This window comes from Elgaria multicarinata, chromosome 17 (genome assembly GCF_023053635.1).
Source record: "Elgaria multicarinata webbii isolate HBS135686 ecotype San Diego chromosome 17, rElgMul1.1.pri, whole genome shotgun sequence".
In the NCBI taxonomy this organism is placed as follows: Eukaryota; Metazoa; Chordata; class Lepidosauria; order Squamata; family Anguidae; genus Elgaria; species Elgaria multicarinata.
In genome coordinates, this window is record NC_086187.1 from 16,679,344 (window position 1) to 16,701,497 (window position 22,154).

Consider the following 22,154-nt stretch of genomic DNA (forward strand, 5'->3'; position numbering starts at 1 on the left):
CTGTTGAAGCTACTGGCAAGGCAAGTACTGCCAGGTGAAGACGTTGAAGCTACTGGCAAAGCAAGTAGTGCCAGGTGAAGCCGTTGAAGCTACTGGCAGGGCAAGTACTGCCAGGTGAAGCCGGTGAAGCTACTGGCAGAGCAAGAACTTACAGGTGAAGCCGGTGAAGCTACTGGCAAAGCAAGTACTGGCAAGTGAAGCCGGTGAAGCTACTGGCAAAGCAAGTACTGGCAAGTGAAGCCGGTGAAGCTACTGGCAAAGCAAGTACTGGTAAGTGAAGCCGGTGAAGCTACTGGCAAAGCAAGTACTGGCAAGTGAAGCCGGTGAAGCTACTGGAAAAGCAAGTACTGGCAAGTGAAGCCGGTGAAGCTACTGGCAAAGCAAGTACTGGAAAGTGAAGCCGGTGAAGCTACTGGCAAAGCAAGTACTGGCAAGTGAAGCCGGTGAAGCTACTGGCAGAGCAAGTACTGACAGGTGAAGCCGTTGAAGCTACTGGCAGAGCAAGGTGTGCATCGCAAAAGAAGCGGGAGCTAAAATATGCCACAAAAACGGCTTGACATTCTCAGTAGTTTCTCATCCCCATTGATCTCTTTCCGAGAGAGGAAGTTAAACTGACACAGCGCAAGTGATAAAATACGGAGGAGGCAAATGCTTAATGGGAGAGCAAGTACTGGCAGGCGATACCGTTAAAGCTACTCACAAAGCAAGTACTGCCAGGTGAAGCCGTTGAAGCTACTGGCAGGGCAAGTACTGACAGGTGAAGCCATTGAAGCTACTGTCAAGGCAAGTACTGACAGGTGAAGCCGTTGAAGCTACTGTCAAGGCAAGTACTGACAGGTGAAGCCGTTGAAGCTACTGGCAAAGCAAGTACTGCCAGGTGAAGCCGTTGAAGCTACTGGCAGGGCAAGTACTGACAGGTGAAGCCGGTGAAGCTACTGGCAAGGCAAGTACTGACAGCTGAAGCCGTTGTAGCTACTGGCAAGGCAAGAACTGACAGGTGAAGCCGGTGAAGCTACTGTCAAGGCAAGTACTGACAGGTGAAGCCGTTGAAGCTACTGGCAAGGCAAGTACTGACAGCTGAAGCCGTTGTAGCTACTGGCAAGGCAAGAACTGACAGGTGAAGCCGTTGAAGCTACTGTCAAGGCAAATACTAACAGGTGAAGCTGTTGAAGCTACTGGCAAGGCAAGTACTGCCTGGTGAAGCCGGTGAAGCTACTGGCAAAGCAAATACTGACAGGTGAAGCCGGTGAAGCTACTGGCAAAGCAAGTACTCACAAGTGAAGCTGGTGAAGCTACTGGCAGTTAAACTGACACAGCGCAAGTGATAAAATACGGAGGAGGCAAATGCTTAATGGGAGAGCAAGTACTGGCAGGCGATACCGTTAAAGCTACTCACAAAGCAAGTACTGCCAGGTGAAGCCGTTGAAGCTACTGGCAGGGCAAGTACTGACAGGTGAAGCCGTTGAAGCTACTGTCAAGGCAAGTACTGACAGGTGAAGCCGTTGAAGCTACTGGCAAGGCAAGTACTGACAGGTGAAGCCGTTGAAGCTACTGGCAAAGCAAGTACTGCCAGGTGAAGCCGTTGAAGCTACTGGCAGGGCAAGTACTGACAGGTGAAGCCGGTGAAGCTACTGGCAAGGCAAGTACTGACAGCTGAAGCCGTTGTAGCTACTGGCAAGGCAAGAACTGACAGGTGAAGCCGGTGAAGCTACTGTCAAGGCAAGTACTGACAGGTGAAGCCGTTGAAGCTACTGGCAAGGCAAGAACTGACAGGTGAAGCCGTTGAAGCTACTGTCAAGGCAAATACTAACAGGTGAAGCCGTTGAAGCTACTGGCAAGGCAAGTACTGCCTGGTGAAGCCGGTGAAGCTACTGGCAAAGCAAGTACTGACAGGTGAAGCCGGTGAAGCTACTGGCAAAGCAAGTACTCACAAGTGAAGCTGGTGAAGCTACTGGCAGAGCAAGTACTAACAGGTGAAGCCGTTGAAGCTACTGGCAAGGCAAGTACTGACAGGTGAAGCCGTTGAAGCTACTGGCAAAGCAAGTACTCACAAGTGAAGCTGGTGAAGCTACTGGCAGAGCAAGTACTTACAGGTGAAGCCGGTGAAGCTACTGGCAAAGCAAGTACTGGCAAGTGAAGCCGGTGAAGCTACTGGCAGGGCAAGTACTGACAGGTGAAGCCGTTGAAGCTACTGGCAAAGCAAGTACTGGCAAGTGAAGCCGTTGAAGCTACTGGCAAAGCAAGTACTGGCAAGTGAAGCCGGTGAAGCCACTGGCAAAGCAAGTACTGACAGGTGAAGCCGGTGAAGCTACTGGCAGAGCAAGTACTGACAGGTGAAGCCGTTGAAGCTACTGGCAGAACAAGAGGTGCATCGCAAAAGAAGCGGGAGCTAAAATATGCCACAAAAACGGCTTGACATTCTCAGTAGTTTCTCATCCCCATTGATCTCTTTCCGAGAGAGGAAGTTAAACTGACACAGCGCAAGTGATAAAATACAGAGGAGGCAAATGCTTAATGGGAGAGCAAGTACTGGCAGGCGATACCGTTAAAGCTACTCGCAAAGCAAGTACTGACAGGTGAAGCCGTTGAAGCTACTGGCAGGGCAAGTACTGACAGGTGAAGCCGTTGAAGCTACTGTCAAGGCAAGTACTGACAGGTGAAGCCGTTGAAGCTACTGGCAAGGCAAGTACTGCCAGGTGAAGCCGTTGAAGCTACTGGCAGGGCAAGTACTGACAGGTGAAGCCGTTGAAGCTACTGGCAAGGCAAGTACTGACAGGTGAAGCCGTTGAAGCTACTGGCAAAGCAAGTACTGACAGCTGAAGCTGTTGTAGCTACTGGCAGAGCAAGTACTGACAGGTGAAGCCGTTGAAGCTACTGTCAAGGCAAGTACTGACAGGTGAAGCCGTTGAAGCTACTGGCAAGGCAAGTACTGACAGGTGAAGCCGTTGAAGCTACTGGCAAAGCAAGTACTGACAGGTGAAGCCGTTGAAGCTACTGGCAGGGCAAGTACTGACAGGTGAAGCCGGTGAAGCTACTGGCAAGGCAAGTACTGACAGCTGAAGCCGTTGTAGCTACTGGCAAGGCAAGAACTGACAGGTGAAGCCGTTGAAGCTACTGTCAAGGCAAGTACTGACAGGTGAAGCCGTTGAAGCTACTGGCAAGGCAAGTACTGACAGCTGAAGCCGTTGTAGCTACTGGTAAAGCAAGAACTGACAGGTGAAGCCGTTGAAGCTACTGTCAAGGCAAATACTAACAGGTGAAGCTGTTGAAGCTACTGGCAAGGCAAGTACTGCCAGGTGAAGACGTTGAAGCTACTGGCAAAGCAAGTACTGCCAGGTGAAGCCGTTGAAGCTACTGGCAGGGCAAGTACTGACAGGTGAAGCCGTTGAAGCTACTGTCAAGGCAAGTACTGACAGGTGAAGCCGTTGAAGCTACTGGCAAGGCAAGTACTGCCAGGTGAAGCCGTTGAAGCTACTGGCAGGGCAAGTACTGACAGGTGAAGCCGTTGAAGCTACTGGCAAGGCAAGTACTGACAGGTGAAGCCGTTGAAGCTACTGGCAAAGCAAGTACTGACAGGTGAAGCCGTTGAAGCTACTGGCAGGGCAAGTACTGACAGGTGAAGCCGGTGAAGCTACTGGCAAGGCAAGTACTGACAGCTGAAGCCGTTGTAGCTACTGGCAAGGCAAGAACTGACAGGTGAAGCCGTTGAAGCTACTGTCAAGGCAAGTACTGACAGGTGAAGCCGTTGAAGCTACTGGCAAGGCAAGTACTGACAGCTGAAGCCGTTGTAGCTACTGGTAAAATAAGAACTGACAGGTGAAGCCGTTGAAGCTACTGTCAAGGCAAATACTAACAGGTGAAGCTGTTGAAGCTACTGGCAAGGCAAGTACTGCCAGGTGAAGACGTTGAAGCTACTGGCAAAGCAAGTACTGCCAGGTGAAGCCGTTGAAGCTACTGGCAGGGCAAGTACTGCCAGGTGAAGCCGGTGAAGCTACTGGCAGAGCAAGAACTTACAGGTGAAGCCGGTGAAGCTACTGGCAAAGCAAGTACTGGCAAGTGAAGCCGTTGAAGCTACTGGCAAAGCAAGTACTGGCAAGTGAAGCCGGTGAAGCTACTGGCAAAGCAAGTACTGACAGGTGAAGCTGGTGAAGCTACTGGCTGAGCAAGTACTGACAGGTGAAGCCGTTGAAGCTACTGGCAGAGCAAGAGGAGCATCGCAAAAGAAGCGGGAGCTAAAATATGCCACAAGAACGGCTTGACATTCTCAGTAGTTTCTCATCCCCATTGATCTCTTTCCGAGAGAGGAAGTTAAACTGACACAGCGCAAGTGATAAAATACAGAGGAGGCAAATGCTTAATGGGAGAGCAAGTACTGGCAGGCGATACCGTTAAAGCTATTCGCAAAGCAAGTACTGACAGGTGAAGCCGGTGAAGCTACTGGCAAAGCAAGTACTGGCAAGTTAAGCCGGTGAAGCTACTGGCAGGGCAAGTACTGACAGGTGAAGCCGTTGAAGCTACTGGCAAAGCAAGTACTGGCAAGTGAAGCCGGTGAAGCTACTGGCAAAGCAAGTACTGGCAAGTGAAGCCGGTGAAGCTACTGGCAAAGCAAGTACTGGCAAGTGAAGCCGGTGAAGCTACTGGCAAAGCAAGTACTGGCAAGTGAAGCCGGTGAAGCTACTGGCAAAGCAAGTACTGACAGGTGAAGCCGGTGAAGCTACTGGCAGAGCAAGTACTGGCAGGCGATACCGTTAAAGCTACTCGCAAAGCAAGTACTGACAGGTGAAGCCGTTGAAGCTACTGGCAAAGCAAGTACTGGCAAGTGAAGCCGGTGAAGCTACTGGCAAAGCAAGTACTGACAGGTGAAGCCGGTGAAGCTACTGGCAGAGCAAGTACTGACAGGTGAAGACATTGAAGCTACTGTCAAGGCAAGTACTGACAGGTGAAGCCGTTGAAGCTACTGGCAAGGCAAGTACTGACAGGTGAAGCCGTTGAAGCTACTGGCAGGGCAAGTACTGACAGGTGAAGCCGGTGAAGCTACTGGCAAGGCAGGTACTGACAGCTGAAGCCGTTGTAGCTACTGGCAAGGCAAGAACTGACAGGTGAAGCCGTTGAAGCTACTGTCAAGGCAAGTACTGACAGCTGAAGCTGTTGAAGCTACTGGCAAGGCAAGTACTGACAGCTGAAGCCGTTGTAGCTACTGGCAAGGCAAGAACTGACAGGTGAAGCCGTTGAAGCTACTGTCAAGGCAAATACTAACAGGTGAAGCTGTTGAAGCTACTGGCAAGGCAAGTACTGCCAGGTGAAGACGTTGAAGCTACTAGCAAAGCAAGTACTGCCAGGTGAAGCCGTTGAAGCTACTGGCAGGGCAAGTACTGCCAGGTGAAGCCGGTGAAGCTACTGGCAGAGCAAGAACTTACAGGTGAAGCCGGTGAAGCTACTGGCAAAGCAAGTACTGGCAAGTGAAGCCGTTGAAGCTACTGGCAAAGCAAGTACTGGCAAGTGAAGCCGGTGAAGCTACTGGCAAAGCAAGTACTGGCAAGTGAAGCCGTTGAAGCTACTGGCAAAGCAAGTACTGGCAAGTGAAGCCGGTGAAGCTACTGGCAAAGCAAGTACTGACAGGTGAAGCCGGTGAAGCTACTGGCAGGGCAAGTACTGACAGGTGAAGCCTTTGAAGCTACTGGCAGAGCAAGAGGTGCATCGCAAAAGAAGCGGGAGCTAAAATATGCCACAAAAACGGCTTGACATTCTCAGTAGTTTCTCATCCCCATTGATCTCTTTCCGAGAGAGGAAGTTAAACTACTACTACTTTCTTTATTGCGATCTATAGATCCATAAAAAGAAAACAAACAAACAACAAACAACCAAACACAAGAATCAGACATGAAATCATACAATTAGAGCTATTATCAACTTTAGTCTAATACACAAAGAGCTCTAATCTTGGCCGCCACTGTAAGAAATTTAGCAACAGCCAAAGTTACATTTGAAGACTTATCTTCCAACAGAAACTTAACATAAAATTTGCCTGAAGTTCTGGACAGTTTGCTCAACAATGGGGTGATCATAAGATGGCGGGCCTGATTATAAAAGCTACAGGACAGAAGGATACCGGGGAAAGCTCTCTTTCGCTTAGGGCTTGGTGGTCTGCCTTAAAATTTTGGATGGAAGTTAGTCTTCTTGGGAGGGGCTCAGGTCTGCTTCCCTGTCTGGCTCAGGACAACTACGTGAACAGCTGGTCCAAGCTTCTTGCCAGGAAGGCAGCTTCAATAGGTCTCTCCTCTTCCCTCCTCCTTAATCTGGGCTTGAATTTTGCTTTTAAAGCTATCAAACAAAGACTGTGGGATATAGCCTTCTGTGACTTACGTGCTCGCTCTCATGTCTCTTGCTCTCCCAGTGCATTGCACATTCATTACGTTGGGCCTCTTCAGCTGGCTGACTATCTAAAGAACTTGTCGGTCGCTAAATATCGTATTGCCTTCTCCAAGGCCAGATGCAATGTTTACTCTATTGAATTACTTCAGGGCAGATATGCTGGTATCCCTTATCAGGAACGACGGTGCCCCTGTAGGAATACGGAAGTGGAGACGATGGAGCATATCCTTCTGTCCTGTAGCTTTTATAATCAGGCCCGCCATCTTATGATCACCCCATTGTTGAGCAAACTGTCCAGAACTTCAGGCAAATTTTATGTTAAGTTTCTGTTGGAAGATAAGTCTTCAAGTGTAACTTTGGCTGTTGCTAAATTTCTTACAGTGGCGGCCAAGATTAGAGCTCTTTGTGTATTAGACTAAAGTTGATAATAGCTCTAATTGTATGATTTCATGTCTGATTCTTGTGTTTGGTTGTTTGTTGTTTGTTTGTTTTCTTTTTATGGATCTATAGATCGCAATAAAGAAAGTAAAGTAAAGTACTATAATACAATAAATCAATAATTGGAATGCTATTCCTACTATAAGACGATGCAAGCCTATAATGTAACCCAACAAAGACACACTAACACACTTTAGTCTATTAAACACATTTGGCAATACAACAGTACATAAACATATGTTCACGGATATATTATAAATAAGGTTTGTTCTTATTGTATTTTATTCTTTCCAGCGTTGTAAGTTGTTGACAGGATTTTGCAATAAACTTCCCGTTTTCGCTGCTCAAGCTTCCTCGGAACAAATGCTACAGAGATAAGATAATATTAAATCTCAAATATTATTAATAAATATTAATAACAATAATATGGAAGCCAGCGGAGCTGTTTTAACAGGGGAGTTGTCTGCTCCCTGTAACCAGCCCTGGTCAACAATCTGGCTGCAGCTCTTTGAACCAGCTGGAGTTTCCGAACACTCTTTAAAGGCAGCCCCACGTAGAGCGGGTTACAGTAACTAAGGCAGGTTTTATGGCAGGTCTGGCATTTTATGACGGTTTTGCCATTTCCTTGCATAGCCCTAAGCCCACGTACAGCCTTCAACTCCCAGCATGCCGTGCCTGGGAGGGCTGCACTTACTGGGGCCCAGAAACAAATACTATTTCAGTTCAGTTAGATGTTATTCGTTTTAGGCATAGCGCAAAAGTGTCAGACCAGTGTAACCACTTAGGCCAGGCTTCCCCAACCTGGAGTCCCCCAGTTGTTTCAGACTACAACTCCCAGCATTCCGGCCTGCTTGGAGCTAATTGGAAGCATTGCCAAAAATATCTGGAAAGTACCAAGTTGGAGAAGGCTGCCTTAAGTCATCCAAGCATCACAGAACAGAAACATTACGAGGAACTTCAAAAGATGTACGCAGTAATTCAATTCATCAAAAAACTTCCCTAAAGGACTTGCATCACAAATACAATATGCACCAGAAATCCCCTTGTAAACATCAAAAATAATTCTAGTAAGCACTACAATGTTTCACCAAGTAAGAGGGAAGAGAAACTGAAGCATGTAGAAGCTCTGCGGTTTCTACTTCCCCAAAATAACTTAGCTGTATTCCAAGAAACTCAGAAATACTGGCTCCCACCCTGCCTGAGCCCACCAAGTTTAATAATCTACGCCAGTTTTCCATGACACCCAAAACCCAGAATTGTGAGTTCCTGGGGGAGGAACAACCCACACACTTATAACCAGCTCGTAACGTGGTGTTATCTAAATCCCAGGGGTATCAAACTCTCTGCTCACAAACACACTGCCATGAACTTCAGCAGTGGTAGAGCGCATGCTTCCCATGCAGGAAATCCTAATTTCAATCCATTGTATCTCCAATGAAAATGCAGTTGTAGAGGTTGTGAACTTCCTTATACTACCTTGCACACACACCACATATGCAACACTTGAACGACATTTTTCTCCCACCCCACATCCGCTCAAAGGCAGCTGCCAGGTAAAATTAAGCCGTGCCAGCTTTTGAGGGTTGTTGAACAAGACATCTTCAATGGACCACCACCACCACCACTCGCTGAGTCTACCTTCTCACCACCAATGTCACCAGATGCTCTTGCTGCTCCTCCTCCTCCTCTCTCCTGAATGCTACCACTTGCTTGCTTAAAATGTGGAGAGACAGTGAGTTGATAGGCAAGGACTTCTGCTGCCGCTCCTTCTGTCCACCGCCATTGGCTGAGCCAAGGCGAGAGGTGGGTGAACAAGCAGATTGCAATGGTGAAGTGGAGCAGTGACTCCAGGAGGCCATTGTCAGTGGGCCCTGGCTGGGGCGTGGGCCCTCCACAAGTGCCTGACCACACTGCATAGACAAGCGTTTATTCAATGTCCCATCAGACTTACCTGCTATCCGAATCAGAAGCAATCTCTTTCCTTCCTCCAAATCTGATCTGGCACTGTAAAAAGAAGTAGGTAGATGACCATGAACAAAGGAATTTGAAGAGTTAAGAACATCAGAAACGCCATGTTGGATCAGACCAAGGGTCCATCTAGTCCAGCACTCTGTTCACACAGTGGCCAGCCAGCCATCGGCCTGTGACCAGCAAAGCAGGACATGGTGCAACAGCACCCTCCCACCCATGTTCCCCAGCAACTGGTGCACACAGGCTTACTACCTCAGATACCGGGGGTAGAACATAACCATCAGAGCTAGTAGCCATTCTGTTAATACCCTGATGCTCAACAGGGGGGGAAGGGGGAGTTATTTACCATGCAGCTTTAGTTTAAGTGCCAAAGATGGACAACAACGACAAAGTCTTCATTGGAAAACCACGTCTAAATTGCCCTCCATCCTGATTCACAGGTGTCCCCGTGTTGGCTTGGCTTCTCAGCCACTCATCGTTTGTTGTTGCCACTGAGTTCCCCACCCCACCCCCATATCCTTCACACATGGCTATGAGCAATGGGGCAGGGGGGTGGGGTTGCAGCTGGTGGAACTCATCTAACTTCTTTCCTGCGCTGGAGCCTGAGGCAAAGAAAAGGCCCTGCCTCCTCTAGGTCTTCTACCCATGCCGGAGGACTCAGGAGAGGGATCGGTTTCTAGGAACCATTCATGAACATGCTTGAGTGTTCAGATCAACCACTGGGGCCTTGTTCTAGGTTCCTCCCCCAACTGAAGTAAGGCAGCAATGACAACATGAGAACCCTAAGAAGACCCATGCTGGATCAGACCAAGGGTCCATCTAGTCCAGCACTCTGTTCACACAGTGGCCGACCCAGCTGGCAACCAGGGACCCACAAGCAGGACACGGTGCAACAGCAAAAATAAAGAAACAACACATATATACATTACAAATCATGCTTCTAGTAAAGAATGCTCCAATTATGATCAGTAAGTTTTCCTAGAGGGAGGCTTCTTTTCGACTTTCTAGCTCCAATTTCTTACCTGTTTAACTGCATCCAGTAATCTCTCCAGCAGAAACTGCCTTTTGTCAACGTTGTTCTGCAGCCCTAGGGAATCAAAAAACGCCCTAATAACTATATATTAGATATATTTCTCAGTAATGGGAGAGGGATATCTTTTCAGGCATAGCTCATCTCAAGAAATGTGCCTACATTCTATTTTCGCAGAGGTGAGCAGGGGAATAACTAAAACACGTCACATGTTTGAGAAAAATAGTGTAAAAAAGAAGAAGTTGTACATAACAGATGATACTAATCAAGGATTCACTCAGGAACGACACTTTGCATCGGATGCAGGGTTGATGCTGGATGAACCACATTGACGAAAGTGGACTTCCCCACCCCTTCTTCCCAAAATAGCCCCTCCAGCCCGCTGAAAATGCTACGCAGAGTGAGTTGACCCTGATGAACGGGGTTATCTATGATGCGGGGTTTTCTCCCAAAATTGGGCAGAGGGATCTTCTACCATCAGAGCCCTCCCTTTTGCAGAACGTCCCTTCCTCTCACGGAAGGCAGATCCTTGATCCGAACCTTTATTTATTTATTGCATTTCTATACCACCCAATAGCCGGAGCTCTCTGGGCGGTTCACAAAAATTAAAAACATCCAAAGTATAAAACAACAGTATAAAACCATAATATAAAATACAATATAAAAGCTCAACCAGATAAAAACAGCAGCAACGCAAAATTACACATTTAAAACACCAAGTTAAAATTTATTTATAGACTGTTAAAATGCTGGGAGAATAAAAAGGTCTTCAGCTGGCGTCTAAAAGCATATAATGTAGGTGCCAAGCGAACCTCCTTAGGGAGCACATTCCACAGCCGGGGTGCCACAGCAACGAAGGCCCTCCTCCTGGTAGCTACCTGCCTCACATCCTTTGGCAGGGGCTCATGGAGAAAGACCCCTGAGGATGACCTTAGGGTCTGGGCGGGTACATATGGGAGGAGGCGTTCCTTCAGATAACCTGGCCCCAAGCCGTTTAGGGCTTTAAATGTTAATACCAGCACTTTGAATCAGGCCCGGACCTGGACTGGCAGCCAATGAAGCTGGAAAAGGACTGGTGTGATGTGGTCTCGTTGGCCTTTGAGTCTAATAGTACTCAACTCAACAAGAATTTTAAGAATGGCAGCAAGGGAGAAATGGAGCAGTTGCACAGGAGAGTGTGCAGGTTTTATTGCTGATTAATTTCTATTGTGTTGTTTTTACTGTTATATTTATTGTTGATTTTATGCCGTTGTAGTTTATATGTTGCCTGCTGGAGTTAGTGTGTTGTCTGAACCCAGGACGTTTCCCGCAGTGTGGCTTGTTAACTACCCTGAACAACTCAATGACAAACCATGGGTTCGCAAGGCGGCTTGTTCAAGAAAAGTAAGCCACACGGGATGGTTGACAAGCCACCCTGCGGAAAATGTCCTGGGTTCAGGCAACATGCTAACCTACAGTTCAACAAACCGTGCTTCCGCATGGACCTGTGGCCCGATTGGAATTCACCAGGAGAAGAGCCTTCAGTGTGGTGGCCCCCTTTCTATGGAACTCCCTGCCCCTGGAGGTCAGGCAGATGCCAACACTGTGTTGCTTCTGGTGCCTCCTAAAAAAAATCTTATTCCAGGAAGCATTTCTTGACTGACAACCACGTTTTTATTGGGAATCTGTGCTTTTTTGTTTTTTGTTTTTTAGTATAATAACAGTGTTTTAATTTTTGTATCTTTTACCATTTTAATTCTTATGTTCACCACCTCAGAATCTGTTTCAGATATGGAGCAGTATACAAATTGTAAATAACTAAATAAACAAACAACCCATGGTTCAACAACAACCCACACTCAACCACGGACTGTGGGTTAGTGTGTTGTGCGAATCCAGTCTTTGTTTAATCTCCTTTTAAAGTCATCTCAAGTAGTGGCCATCAACACACCTTGTGGCAGCAATTTCATGTCTATCATAGCTACACATCCCTGCGTGGATGAACACAAAGAGAGCGTGTTAATCAGCTATAGCGCTTAGTGACCCACTCTGCGCATACAAAATGTCTGGGGTTCAACCCCCTGGTATTTCCAAGTAGAGCTAGGAGAGAGTCATAGAATCATAGAATCATAGAATAGCAGAGTTGGAAGGGGCCTACAAGGCCATCGAGTCCAACCCCCTGCTCAATGCAGGAATCCACCCTAAAGCATCCCTGACAAATGGTTGTCCAGCTGCCTCTTGAAGGCCTCCAGTGTGAGAGAGCCCACAACCTCCCTAGGTAACTGATTCCACCGTCGCACTGCTCTAACAGTTAGGAAGTTTTTCCTGATGTCCAGCCGGAATCTGGCTTCCTTTAACAGGAAAACTGCTGATGGCAAGTGTAGGTAATATTGAGCTACATGGGCCAATAATGTAACTCAGTGTAAGGCAGTTTTCTATGTTGCTATCAGGGACTACATTACACACACACACACACACACACTACTGTTCATCATATTCTCCAGCGCCAGTCAACTTTGCTGCAAATTCCCCTGCTCTGCATGCATAACTGGAATTCAATTAGTCAGCACGAATCAAAAAAACCTTACTCAGCCTTCTGCCACAATCACAACATTCCCGAGATATACAGGCTCCAAACCTGGGCTCAGAGTCCAAATTGATCTCCGTATGGCTTAAAACATATTCCTTAGCAGTGTGTCCAGGAAGGGGACAGGAAGCCAAGGGAACAAAGAGGTCATCTGTGGCTGCCGAACTCCTGCCTCACTAAGTCCATCACTTCCCTCCGTTACCAAGCAACATCCAGATTGCTGCACATTTCATTTTTCAGTTCCAAGGGAGCCTCAACAACTCAGGGGAGGGATTCAATGGCGCCCCGTTCTGCAAACCTCAACCCGAAGATAGGATTTCCCCATGCATGAAACTCCTGAGTGAATGAAAATGTGCAACTCAACAATTATTCTTATTCACATCGTTGGCTGATGCTCCAGAATAAGCGACTGGCAGATTACAGCCTTAGGAGCTCTACCAGGGTTCAGGGGGCACCTCTGCTTTGTCAAAGCCTCCACATATGTGCTTTTGCACATTCGTTGCACCCTTCAGTTCATCAGGCCCTGCAGGGCAATTCACAACAAAATCGATACAACAAAACCGAACAGAACAAACCCAATTGTAATATAAGCAGCAATTCAAGCAACTGAGACACCAAATTTATTTGCTTGGCACCCAAAAGATGGCAGGACAGATGCAATGCCAGCGTCCATTGAGGGAGTTCCATAAATAAGGAGCAACCACTGAAGAGGCCCTGTCCTTGTTTACCACAATCTCACCTCAGATAGCGGGGGCACCTGGAAGAGAGCCCTCCCCCAATGACCTCAACACGCAGGCAGGTTGATGCATGCAAGAACCAACCTTCCTTCGGGTACCCTGTGTACAGTTTTAAATGTATTTATATTGGGCATGGAAACTGACCAGAAGTCTGGTCAATTCCTTAAGCACTGACAGAATACATGGAGACAGGGTCCAGGGCAGGTTGTGTTGGAAGAGCCAGGAAAGCTGAGTAGAGGGTAGTAGGGAAAAAACATCTGGGATGCAAGAGTCCACTTCCCCAGGTGTTTCCTTGCCCCAGAGGAAGTGATTCCCTCATGATGAGTGTAAGCCTACACAACAGCAAAGCAAGGGAGGCAGGAAGGAGAGGAGCTGAATATAAATGACAAAAGAGCTCTGGAACTGTCTCCAGTCAGGAAGAGACACAGGAGCTACAGAAGGAAAAGGAACAGGGTTTGAACATCCCTCCCCTCCTTCACAGACACTATTCCGAGCTCATCAACTCTGTGTCAATCTTCTTTATACTCACTAGCTGGGATCGCTGTAAAAGGGAGAGTTATGGCGAGGACTGAGGTATTACAGCAACCAAGTTAATAAAAAATTAAATCATGTCCTTGATTTAATCACTTCCTTGAGGGAGGGGATTGAACCTACACAGGCAGAAATTGATAAAAATTAACATGCTCAAATATCTGTGTTCTGGTTCTTCTTCTTCTTATTATTATTATTATTATTATTTATTTATTTATATAGCACCATCAATGTACATGGTGCTGTACAGAGTAAAACAGTAAATAGCAAGACCCTGCAAGTAAGGTTAGGCTATGCTGTACAAAGTCATGGTTTTATTGTTGTGGTATGGATATTACCGTTTTATTGTGCACTGCCTGGGAATCCAATTCAATGGAAGGGGTATCAACCTATTTCGGTTTAATTTAATGTAGTCATGCAAGCTGCCAAAATAAAAAAATGTCTAAATCACATTCCCTGAAATGACACTATTTCTAATGCGCACGTCCTGGCAGTTTAAGCTATTTACACACTGCAAATTTAGTAGCATTATGAACTGACTGAGTTGTTTATATATAGCAAGCACATTAGAAGAGATTATATTAATCATATGTTGAATTTAATACAGAAAAGTAGGGTGCAATAGCTAACATGAAGCCTAGAAAAATCCGAGGCACCTGCTTACTCAAGTGCCCAGGAATTATGTTTCTCCCACCCAATTATGGTGGCTGCATTGTCACAGATACATATCCAATCCAAACAAATATATGATTCAATTCAATCCTATGCATGCTTACTCAGAAGAGAGAGTTCCACATTACTTATTCTCAGATAGGTGTGCGTAGGATTGCAGCTTTAGCTGTTCATAATTTGCATGGTTAATAAAAGCTTCTCAGAACTAAAATAAACATGCAAATACTGTTTTCAACCCACTGAAACTTTATTTGCTACACCAGAATAAGTTTGTGGTTTCCATTCATGGTACTACTGCTAATGTCTTTTTCCATTTTATTTTTATCCCACCCTTCTTCCAAAGAACTGAAGGCAGCATACACAGGTCCCAATCCCATATTCTCACAACAACCCTGTGAGGTAGGTTAGTTTGAAAGATGGTAAGTAGCTCAAGAGTGCTCCAAGATCAAATCTAAAACACCACTCTGCTTCACAAAGTACAATAGATTTGTTTGTTAGATTGTAATCTCTCCATAAGATTTTAGGCTGCATTTGTATGTTTTATATATTTGTATTTTATATTGCTGTCTCACATTTTAGGTACTTTAATTACGTAAATGAATATGTTAGGTGCCATGAGAGATAACTGAAGCTCATTGAAGTTGCATTTGTGGGTGTTCTTTGTTATTGTATTTAACTGGAGTTTACTAATTTTGTGCTCTATTGCGTATTTACAGTATATACATTGTCCTGAGAGCTTTGGCAATTCACAAGTTCAACAAAACAAATAAATACACTCAAGAAAAACTCAGAATACCTTATCCTGTTCCTCCCCTGCCCTCAATCTACCATGTAGGGTGACCATATGAGAAGGAGGGCAGGGCTCCTCTATCTTTAACAGATGTATGGAAAAGGGAATTTCAGCAGGTGTTATTTTTATGCATGCATGCAGCATCTGGTAAAATTTCTTGTTCATCACAACAGCTAAAGCTGCAGGAGCTATACTAGAGTGACCAGATACAGAAGAGAGCAGGGCTCCTGCAGCTTTAACTGTTGTGATGAAGAGGGAATTTCACCAGGTGCTGCATGCATACAAATGGCACCTGCTGAAATTCCCTCTTCAATACAACTGTTAAAGATACAGGAGCCCGGTCCTCCTTTCCATATGGTCACCCTACTAACATGTAATTCTATTCTTGGTTCTGAGCACTGTTCTACTTCTTCCCTTTAGTGCAGAGAAGGAATAGGAAGCCTACACATGCCTCCAGAACCTCCATTAGGCCTCTCCCCTACACTCAGACAAGGAATATAAAGCTCAAGGTTATGCATTTAGGGTGTCTTCTAAGTTATACCAGCATTAGTTGAAGTAATTACCTCTACAAACCAGAGTGGTGCAAGGGCTAAGAAAACTAGTTTTCGGTGCCTCTCACCTCTAATTACACACACGTTATTTACTATGGTTTTAAAGCAAACAAAATTTCTTTTTTAAAGAAAATGACAGCATAAGACGACACATCCAGATAAAATGCAAGATAAAAATGTTACCAAAATAAAATAATATAAAAACAAAGAGCAGTTAACTCCCAAAGCATTATTTTTACTAAAGAGATTAATCCAACATTTAATACACCATAGACACACACAAACACACGTACAAGTAATTTGAAATATTGTATTTTATATTACGGTTTTATACTGTTGTTTTGTTTTGAATTGTCTTAATTTTGTAAACTGCCCAGAGAGCTTCAGCTATTGGGCGGTATAGAAATACAATAAATAAATAAATAAAATAAATTATCAAAACCGCTATTTATTTACTTATTTATTACATTTCTATACCGCCCAATAGCCGGAGCTCTCTTTAGCGGAGCTCGCTAAATAGTATCTGGATGCATAGCGATGTATGGACCTGGGCTAGCTACAAAGCTATGAACCAGAACAAACCTCCATACACTTATATTAAACTCACCCATCTTTGACAGCTCAGTTCCTCCGAAAAAATTATGTCTTGGCAGTTTTACTGACAAACAACTGTTATCAATTGCCCACTTCTCCTAGGGTTCTCCTGAGCATATGAAGAGTGTTCAGGGCCAGACAGCTGAGCCCCATATAACAAAGGCGGGCAAAGCATAACCCCCCAGATGTCATTGGGCTGCAACTCCCACCAGCCCAAGCTATCACAGCCAACAGGGAGGGATTTATTTATTTATTTAAAATATTTATATCCCGCCCTATATCACTAAGATCTCAGGGCAGCGTACAGATAAAAACATACAATATAAAACAATAAATATACACAGTTAAAAACAAATTAAACCATAATCCAAGATAAAACAATATATAATTTAAAAGCAATAGATGCAGTTAATAAAACAGCTAAAACAATGTGCCAGTGAGTTTAACCATCAAAGGCTTTGTTAAAGGGATGATGGGAATTGGAGTCCAACTACCTCTCGTGGGGCACATGTTTCTCATCTCTGACATTTAATGAGCAACAAAAGTAGGGAACCATTGAGCACATGCAGAGCGCCGAGGAGTGGAGCCCTATAACACCTGACAACAAAGGGCTAACAAAAGCACAGGGTGCCCCTGAGCATACGAAGAGAGCCGAACGCCAGACAGCTGAGCCCAATACAAAGGAGCAAAGAAAGGAGCAGGGTGTTCCTGAGCGCATACAGATGCCCAGAGCTCCCATGCCGGGCGCAGGAGGGCAACAAGGGGCTTCCAGGGATGCTCGAGCCCCGGCACCTCTTCTTGGGAGGGGAGGGGAAGGCTGGGCGGGGCCGGCCACTCACCGCTCATGGCGCTGCCCGCGGAGGCGGCAGGCAAAGCCTCCAAAGCCCCCGCGCAAGTCTGGCTGCCTCTGCAGCTCGCCTCTCTTCCACCGCCCCCAGTCAAAGCCACCAGGGCTCTATAGAACAGCCCATTCCGGAAGTGACCCTCCGCCCCGGAAGCAAAACACGCAGAACCCGGAAGTCTTTCCCAGAGCCTGGGACGCGTGCCAAGGTGAGCGGAGGGGGATTTGTCAGCTCTTCACTCCCACCCCACTCGCTGCTGTGAGTAGGGGGTCGTCGTCTTCTTCTTCTCTTCTACTTCTTCACTGTATCTGCGTCAATTTCGTCCAGAGGTTCTTCTCCCCCCGCCCCAATCTGGCGCCCTGTATATGTTGGTGGACTACACCTCCCAGCATCCCCGACCGTCGGCCCAGCTGGGATGGGAGTTGCAGTGCGACATTATGGAGAAGACGCTAGTTCTGGTCCCCACCCTCGCTCACCACGACAGGGATGAGGGGCTAAGACGGCCTTCTCCCCAACCTGGCACCCTCCAGGTGTCTTGGACTGCAACTCCCAGCATCCCCAACCATCGGCCCAGTTGGGATGGGAGTTGCAGTGCGACATTATGGAGAAGACGCTAGTTCTGCCCCCACACTCGCTCACCACGACAGGGATGAAGGGCTAAGACGGCCTTCTCCCCAACCTGGCGCTCTCCTGGTGTCTTGGACTGCAACTCCCAGCATCCCCAACCGTCGGCCCAGTTGGGATGGGAGTTGCAGTGTGACATTATGGAGAAGACGCTAATTCTGCCCCCACACTCGCTCACCACGACAGGGATGAGGGGCTAAGACGGCCTTCTCCTCAACCTGGCGCCCTCCAGGTGTCTTGGACATGAACTCCCAGCATCCCCGACTGTTTCCCTAGCTGGTTGGGGCTGATGGGAGTTTGCACTCGTGGCCTGCTTAGTGTTTTCTCATGGGTCGCTGGTTGGCCATTGTGCAAATGAGAGGTTGGAATAGGTGGGTCTTGGTTTGATCTAGCATGGCTCTTCATATGTTCTTAGATCAGTGGCTAAATAAACTTTCCCTAGCACCATGGACCCAAACTGACCTCTCTCCCCACCCCCATTATGGCTACTAATTTGGCGGGGAGGGGGGCAGGTAGCACACTACCCTCATCATGGTTCTCTCAAGTCATGCCTGGGTTTAGCCCGAGGAGAATGCTAAATTCCTAACTGCTCCAGTTCATGGGATCATTCATAATTTCCTGGGTAGCAAATTCCGTGCAATTACAGAACCTTTTCATGTAGACTTTGTATTACCATACTGTCAAAATCCTGATAAAGCCAAAAAAGAGAGATACATCTCTATTTTAAAAAATCCTTCACAATGATTAAAACAAATAATTAGAGCCATTCTGCATCAGAAATGGAATAGCAGAACTCATGCACCATAATTAAACCTCTCTGGAAAATATGGTTCTTAAGTCAAGTTCTTTCTCTGTGATCATCTAGTGTAGCTAAGTACAGTGATCCTATAGAGAGGAATTAGTTACAGCACCTCAGATTAATTGCCACATTGACTAAGATCCCCAAATCAAATTGGTTTCACACACATGTAACAAACCAGCCCTCAACACTGTTAAGGACTCGAGAGTGACATCCAGTGACAACATTGTGCAAAAATTCTGGTTTCTATACAAACATTTATATGCCATATAAAGGAAAGTAAAATCCAATAATAATAATAATAATAATAATAATAATAATAATAATAATAATAATAATAATAGCAAAGTATCAGCAGCTTCTTGCTTTGGTTTTTAAGCTAATTATTTCCCACCCCCACCCCAGAGAAAGCCAATGTGCAGGTCATAATTTCATTTCACCACTTATGTTGAGATCTGATAGGCAGGGCATTCACTATTTCTCATCTATAGCACAGGTCTTTTCTATAGACTCCAGGCTTGTAGGGTCTATTTCTTCTTTTTCTCTTTTGCTAGAACCCAAAGATCCACCAACCAGAGTCAAGTGCAAAAGACACACATTTGAATTAAAGAATTCTGAGCCTAGGAACTAAACTGAGCTTGTAATTCTTCCATGCAAAAGTCCATTCTTGGTCACCTCTCCACCAGCTCTCTTAATCTCAGCAGCATAAGCGCTGGTGGGTGGGTGTGGAGTCCTTTTGTTGCCCCACTATTAATACAACTGGGGAGTCAGAAATCCTGGTCTATTTCAAATCACCCCGTGATCACCTGCTCATCCCTAACTTACAAAACAGAAGTCTTAAGTATTCCAGAAGCACTTCACTAGTAGTCTTCAACTTTTGGGCCCAATTTCAACCTGCTCAGCTGCAGCGTTTTACTTCATCCTTCCTGAACTTGGTGCCTCTCAGGGAAATGGAGTGGAAAGAACCCCTCCCTCAGTGAGCTTTATTTATTTTATAGCTGAAGCTCTCTGAGTAGTTCACAACAATTAAAACCCCAAAATAAAGCATAAAATACAGCATAAATATAAAAGTTTAAAACTGCAGTATAGAAATAAAAGCCCAAATAAAACCTAGCATTAACGCAGATATTTAAAACACAAGAACAGGTTGAAAACAGAGCTACAAGACTAAAATGCCTGGGGAAATAGAAAGGTCTTCACCTGGCGCCGGACAGAACTCAATGTAGGGACCAGGCGAGCTTCTCTGGGAAGTCCATTCCACAACCAGGGTGCCACAGCCGAAAAGTTCCTCTTCCTGGTAGCTACTCACCTCACTTCCTTTTGCAGGGACTCCCAGAGAAGGACTGCTGAAGATGATCTTAGGCCGGTACATATGGGAGGAAACAATCCTTTAGGTATTTATAGCATTTTAACCCCACACTTCAGCCAAAAAAGGCTCCCAGAGCAGTTTTTACAAATTAATAATAAAAATGTACCTGCCCTCAGGCTTATGATTTAAAAGACACATCAGAAAAGGAAAGGGGATTGGGAGGGAGAAGGAACAAAGCAAAATTCGGGCACCAGTTTTATTGGAATTCGCCATGGCAGGAGGCCATGCCGAGGGTGGGCATAACGTGAACGACGTTGACAGCTGGGCAAGTTGCTTGAAGGCTTCGCTGCATCAAACTCCAGGCTGTTCCAACCCATGCAGAGTCGGGTCCATTTGCTAATTCCTGGAGGTGAAGGATATCAATGGCTACTAGCCTTGATAGTTGTGCGCTATCTCCAGTATTCGAGGCAGTAAGCTTGTGTGCACCAGTTGCTGGGGAACATGGGTGGGAGGGTGCTGTTGCACCATGTCCTGCTTGTTCACCCCTGGCCGATGGCTGGTTGGCCACTGTGTGAATAGAGTGCTGGACTATATGGTCTGATCCAGCATCATGGCTCTTCTTATGTTCTTAAATAATGCAAAAATGCTCTGCAGGCAGCTAGCCAGTACTTAATCAGATAAGAGACTGAAAGAGGAGAGGTTCCAATGAACTCAAGACATGAACAACCATGGAAGCTGGTTTCTGTTGCTGACCACTGAACCAATGAGTTTGGTTTCACGTATGGGGTTTTGGTTTTTTTTGTTCCAGTAATTATCATTGCACAACACTGTGCTAAAGCCCTGTGTGCGATACAATCAGGCAACATGCTGAACCAGGTAACAGAACATGGAACTCTGCCAGGACTTCTCTTCAAGCAAAGTATGTTGCCACACCTGGGTAAAACAGAGGTCAAATGACACGTCTTCCCACTTTTCTCTTCTAATTTCTTTTTTTTTAAAAAAAACTACAAAACTGGATACAGTTATATCCATCCTACTTAAAATGCAAGCCAAGAAAAGTAACATCCACAGCAGCCTTTAAACTTGAATTAGAACTATGCAAAAAGTAAAAGCTTGAGGTTATTTATTTTTTATTTCATGCACAGAAATAAACCCGCCTAGAGAGCTTCAATTGAAAATGTAATAAATAAATAAACCTTCAAAGTGTTCCTAGAATAGCTCACAAATCAAGAAAATTTTTAAACAACCAATAAAACCCACTAATACAGCAAATCATTATAAAACAGCAGGACAATAATATAATAGACAGCTAGAGCTAGGTAAGATTGAAAGTTGTTTGTTTAAAATGGATCTTAAAAGCCTATTCAAATTGTAAGGTTTTCTTCTGGCACCAAAAAGAGCCAGTGTGGTTATAGAAACAGTCTTGCGTGCGGTACCTTAAAGACTAACAAATTCATGACCTCGGATTTTGTGGCTCTGTCTATAACTGGTTTGCCTCCTATCTAGCGGGTCGCTCTTTCAGCGTGTTGGCTAACGGCAGCTCGTCTTCTTCTTTTCCCCTTTCAGTAGGGGTTCTGCAAGGCTCGGTGCTTGGCCCGTTGTTGTTTTCTTTATACATGTTGCCCTTGGGTAATCTTATTCAATCTCATGGCCTCCAATATCATCTGTATGCCGATGATACACAATTATATCTCTCATCTCCGGATCTTTCTCCAGATGTTCACGATCGTCTCGGCATTTCTTTCAGATATCTCCGCTTGGCTGCTTCATCGTCGTTTGAAACTTAATATGGCAAAGACTGAATTGATTGTTTTTCCTCCTAAACCTTCTCCTCATCTCTCATTCTCTCTTACTGTCAATAATGTTACACTTACTCCAGTCAAGGAAACTCGTAGTCTTGGCTTTATATTTGATTCCTCGCTCTCCTTTATTCCTCATATTGAGGCAGTAGCTAAATCCTGTCGTTTTTTCCTGTATGATATTGCCAGGATTCGATCATTTTTGTCTGTCTCTTCTGCCAAACTCTTGTTCATGCATTGGTTATTTCTCGGTTGGACTACTGCAAACTTCTTCTCACTGGCCTTCCGTCTTCTCACATCAGTCCGTTGGTTTCTGTTCACCACTCTGCTGCTAAGTTCATCTTCTTGGCCCGCCGCTCTGACCATGTCACTCCACTTCTGAAATCTCTTCATTGGCTTCCAATTCACTTCAGAATCCAATATAAACTTCTCCTGTTGACCTACAAAGCTTTTCACTGTCTAGCTCCTTCCTTTCTCTCCTCTCTCATCTCACACTATTGCCCCGCTCGTGCTCTTCGCTCCTCTGATG

The 22,154-nt window shown here is 45.7% G+C and overlaps 1 protein-coding gene across 3 annotated transcripts in view; it reads right to left on the reverse strand.

The window, feature by feature from the left end:
- Positions 1-17,167, reverse strand: part of SNX29 (sorting nexin 29) — a 235,980-nt gene extending 218,813 nt beyond the window's left edge. For all 3 annotated transcript variants that reach the window (XM_063143273.1, XM_063143272.1, XM_063143274.1), the window contains exons 1-3: positions 17,092-17,167; positions 9,804-9,868; positions 8,762-8,814 (exon numbers count right to left, since the gene is read on the reverse strand). In XM_063143273.1, the coding sequence (XP_062999343.1) occupies positions 8,762-8,814; positions 9,804-9,868; positions 17,092-17,098 (125 nt within the window). In that variant the 5' untranslated portion in view covers positions 17,099-17,167. The remainder of the gene's footprint in view (positions 1-8,761; positions 8,815-9,803; positions 9,869-17,091) is intronic.
- Positions 17,168-22,154: the final 4,987 nt, after the last annotated feature.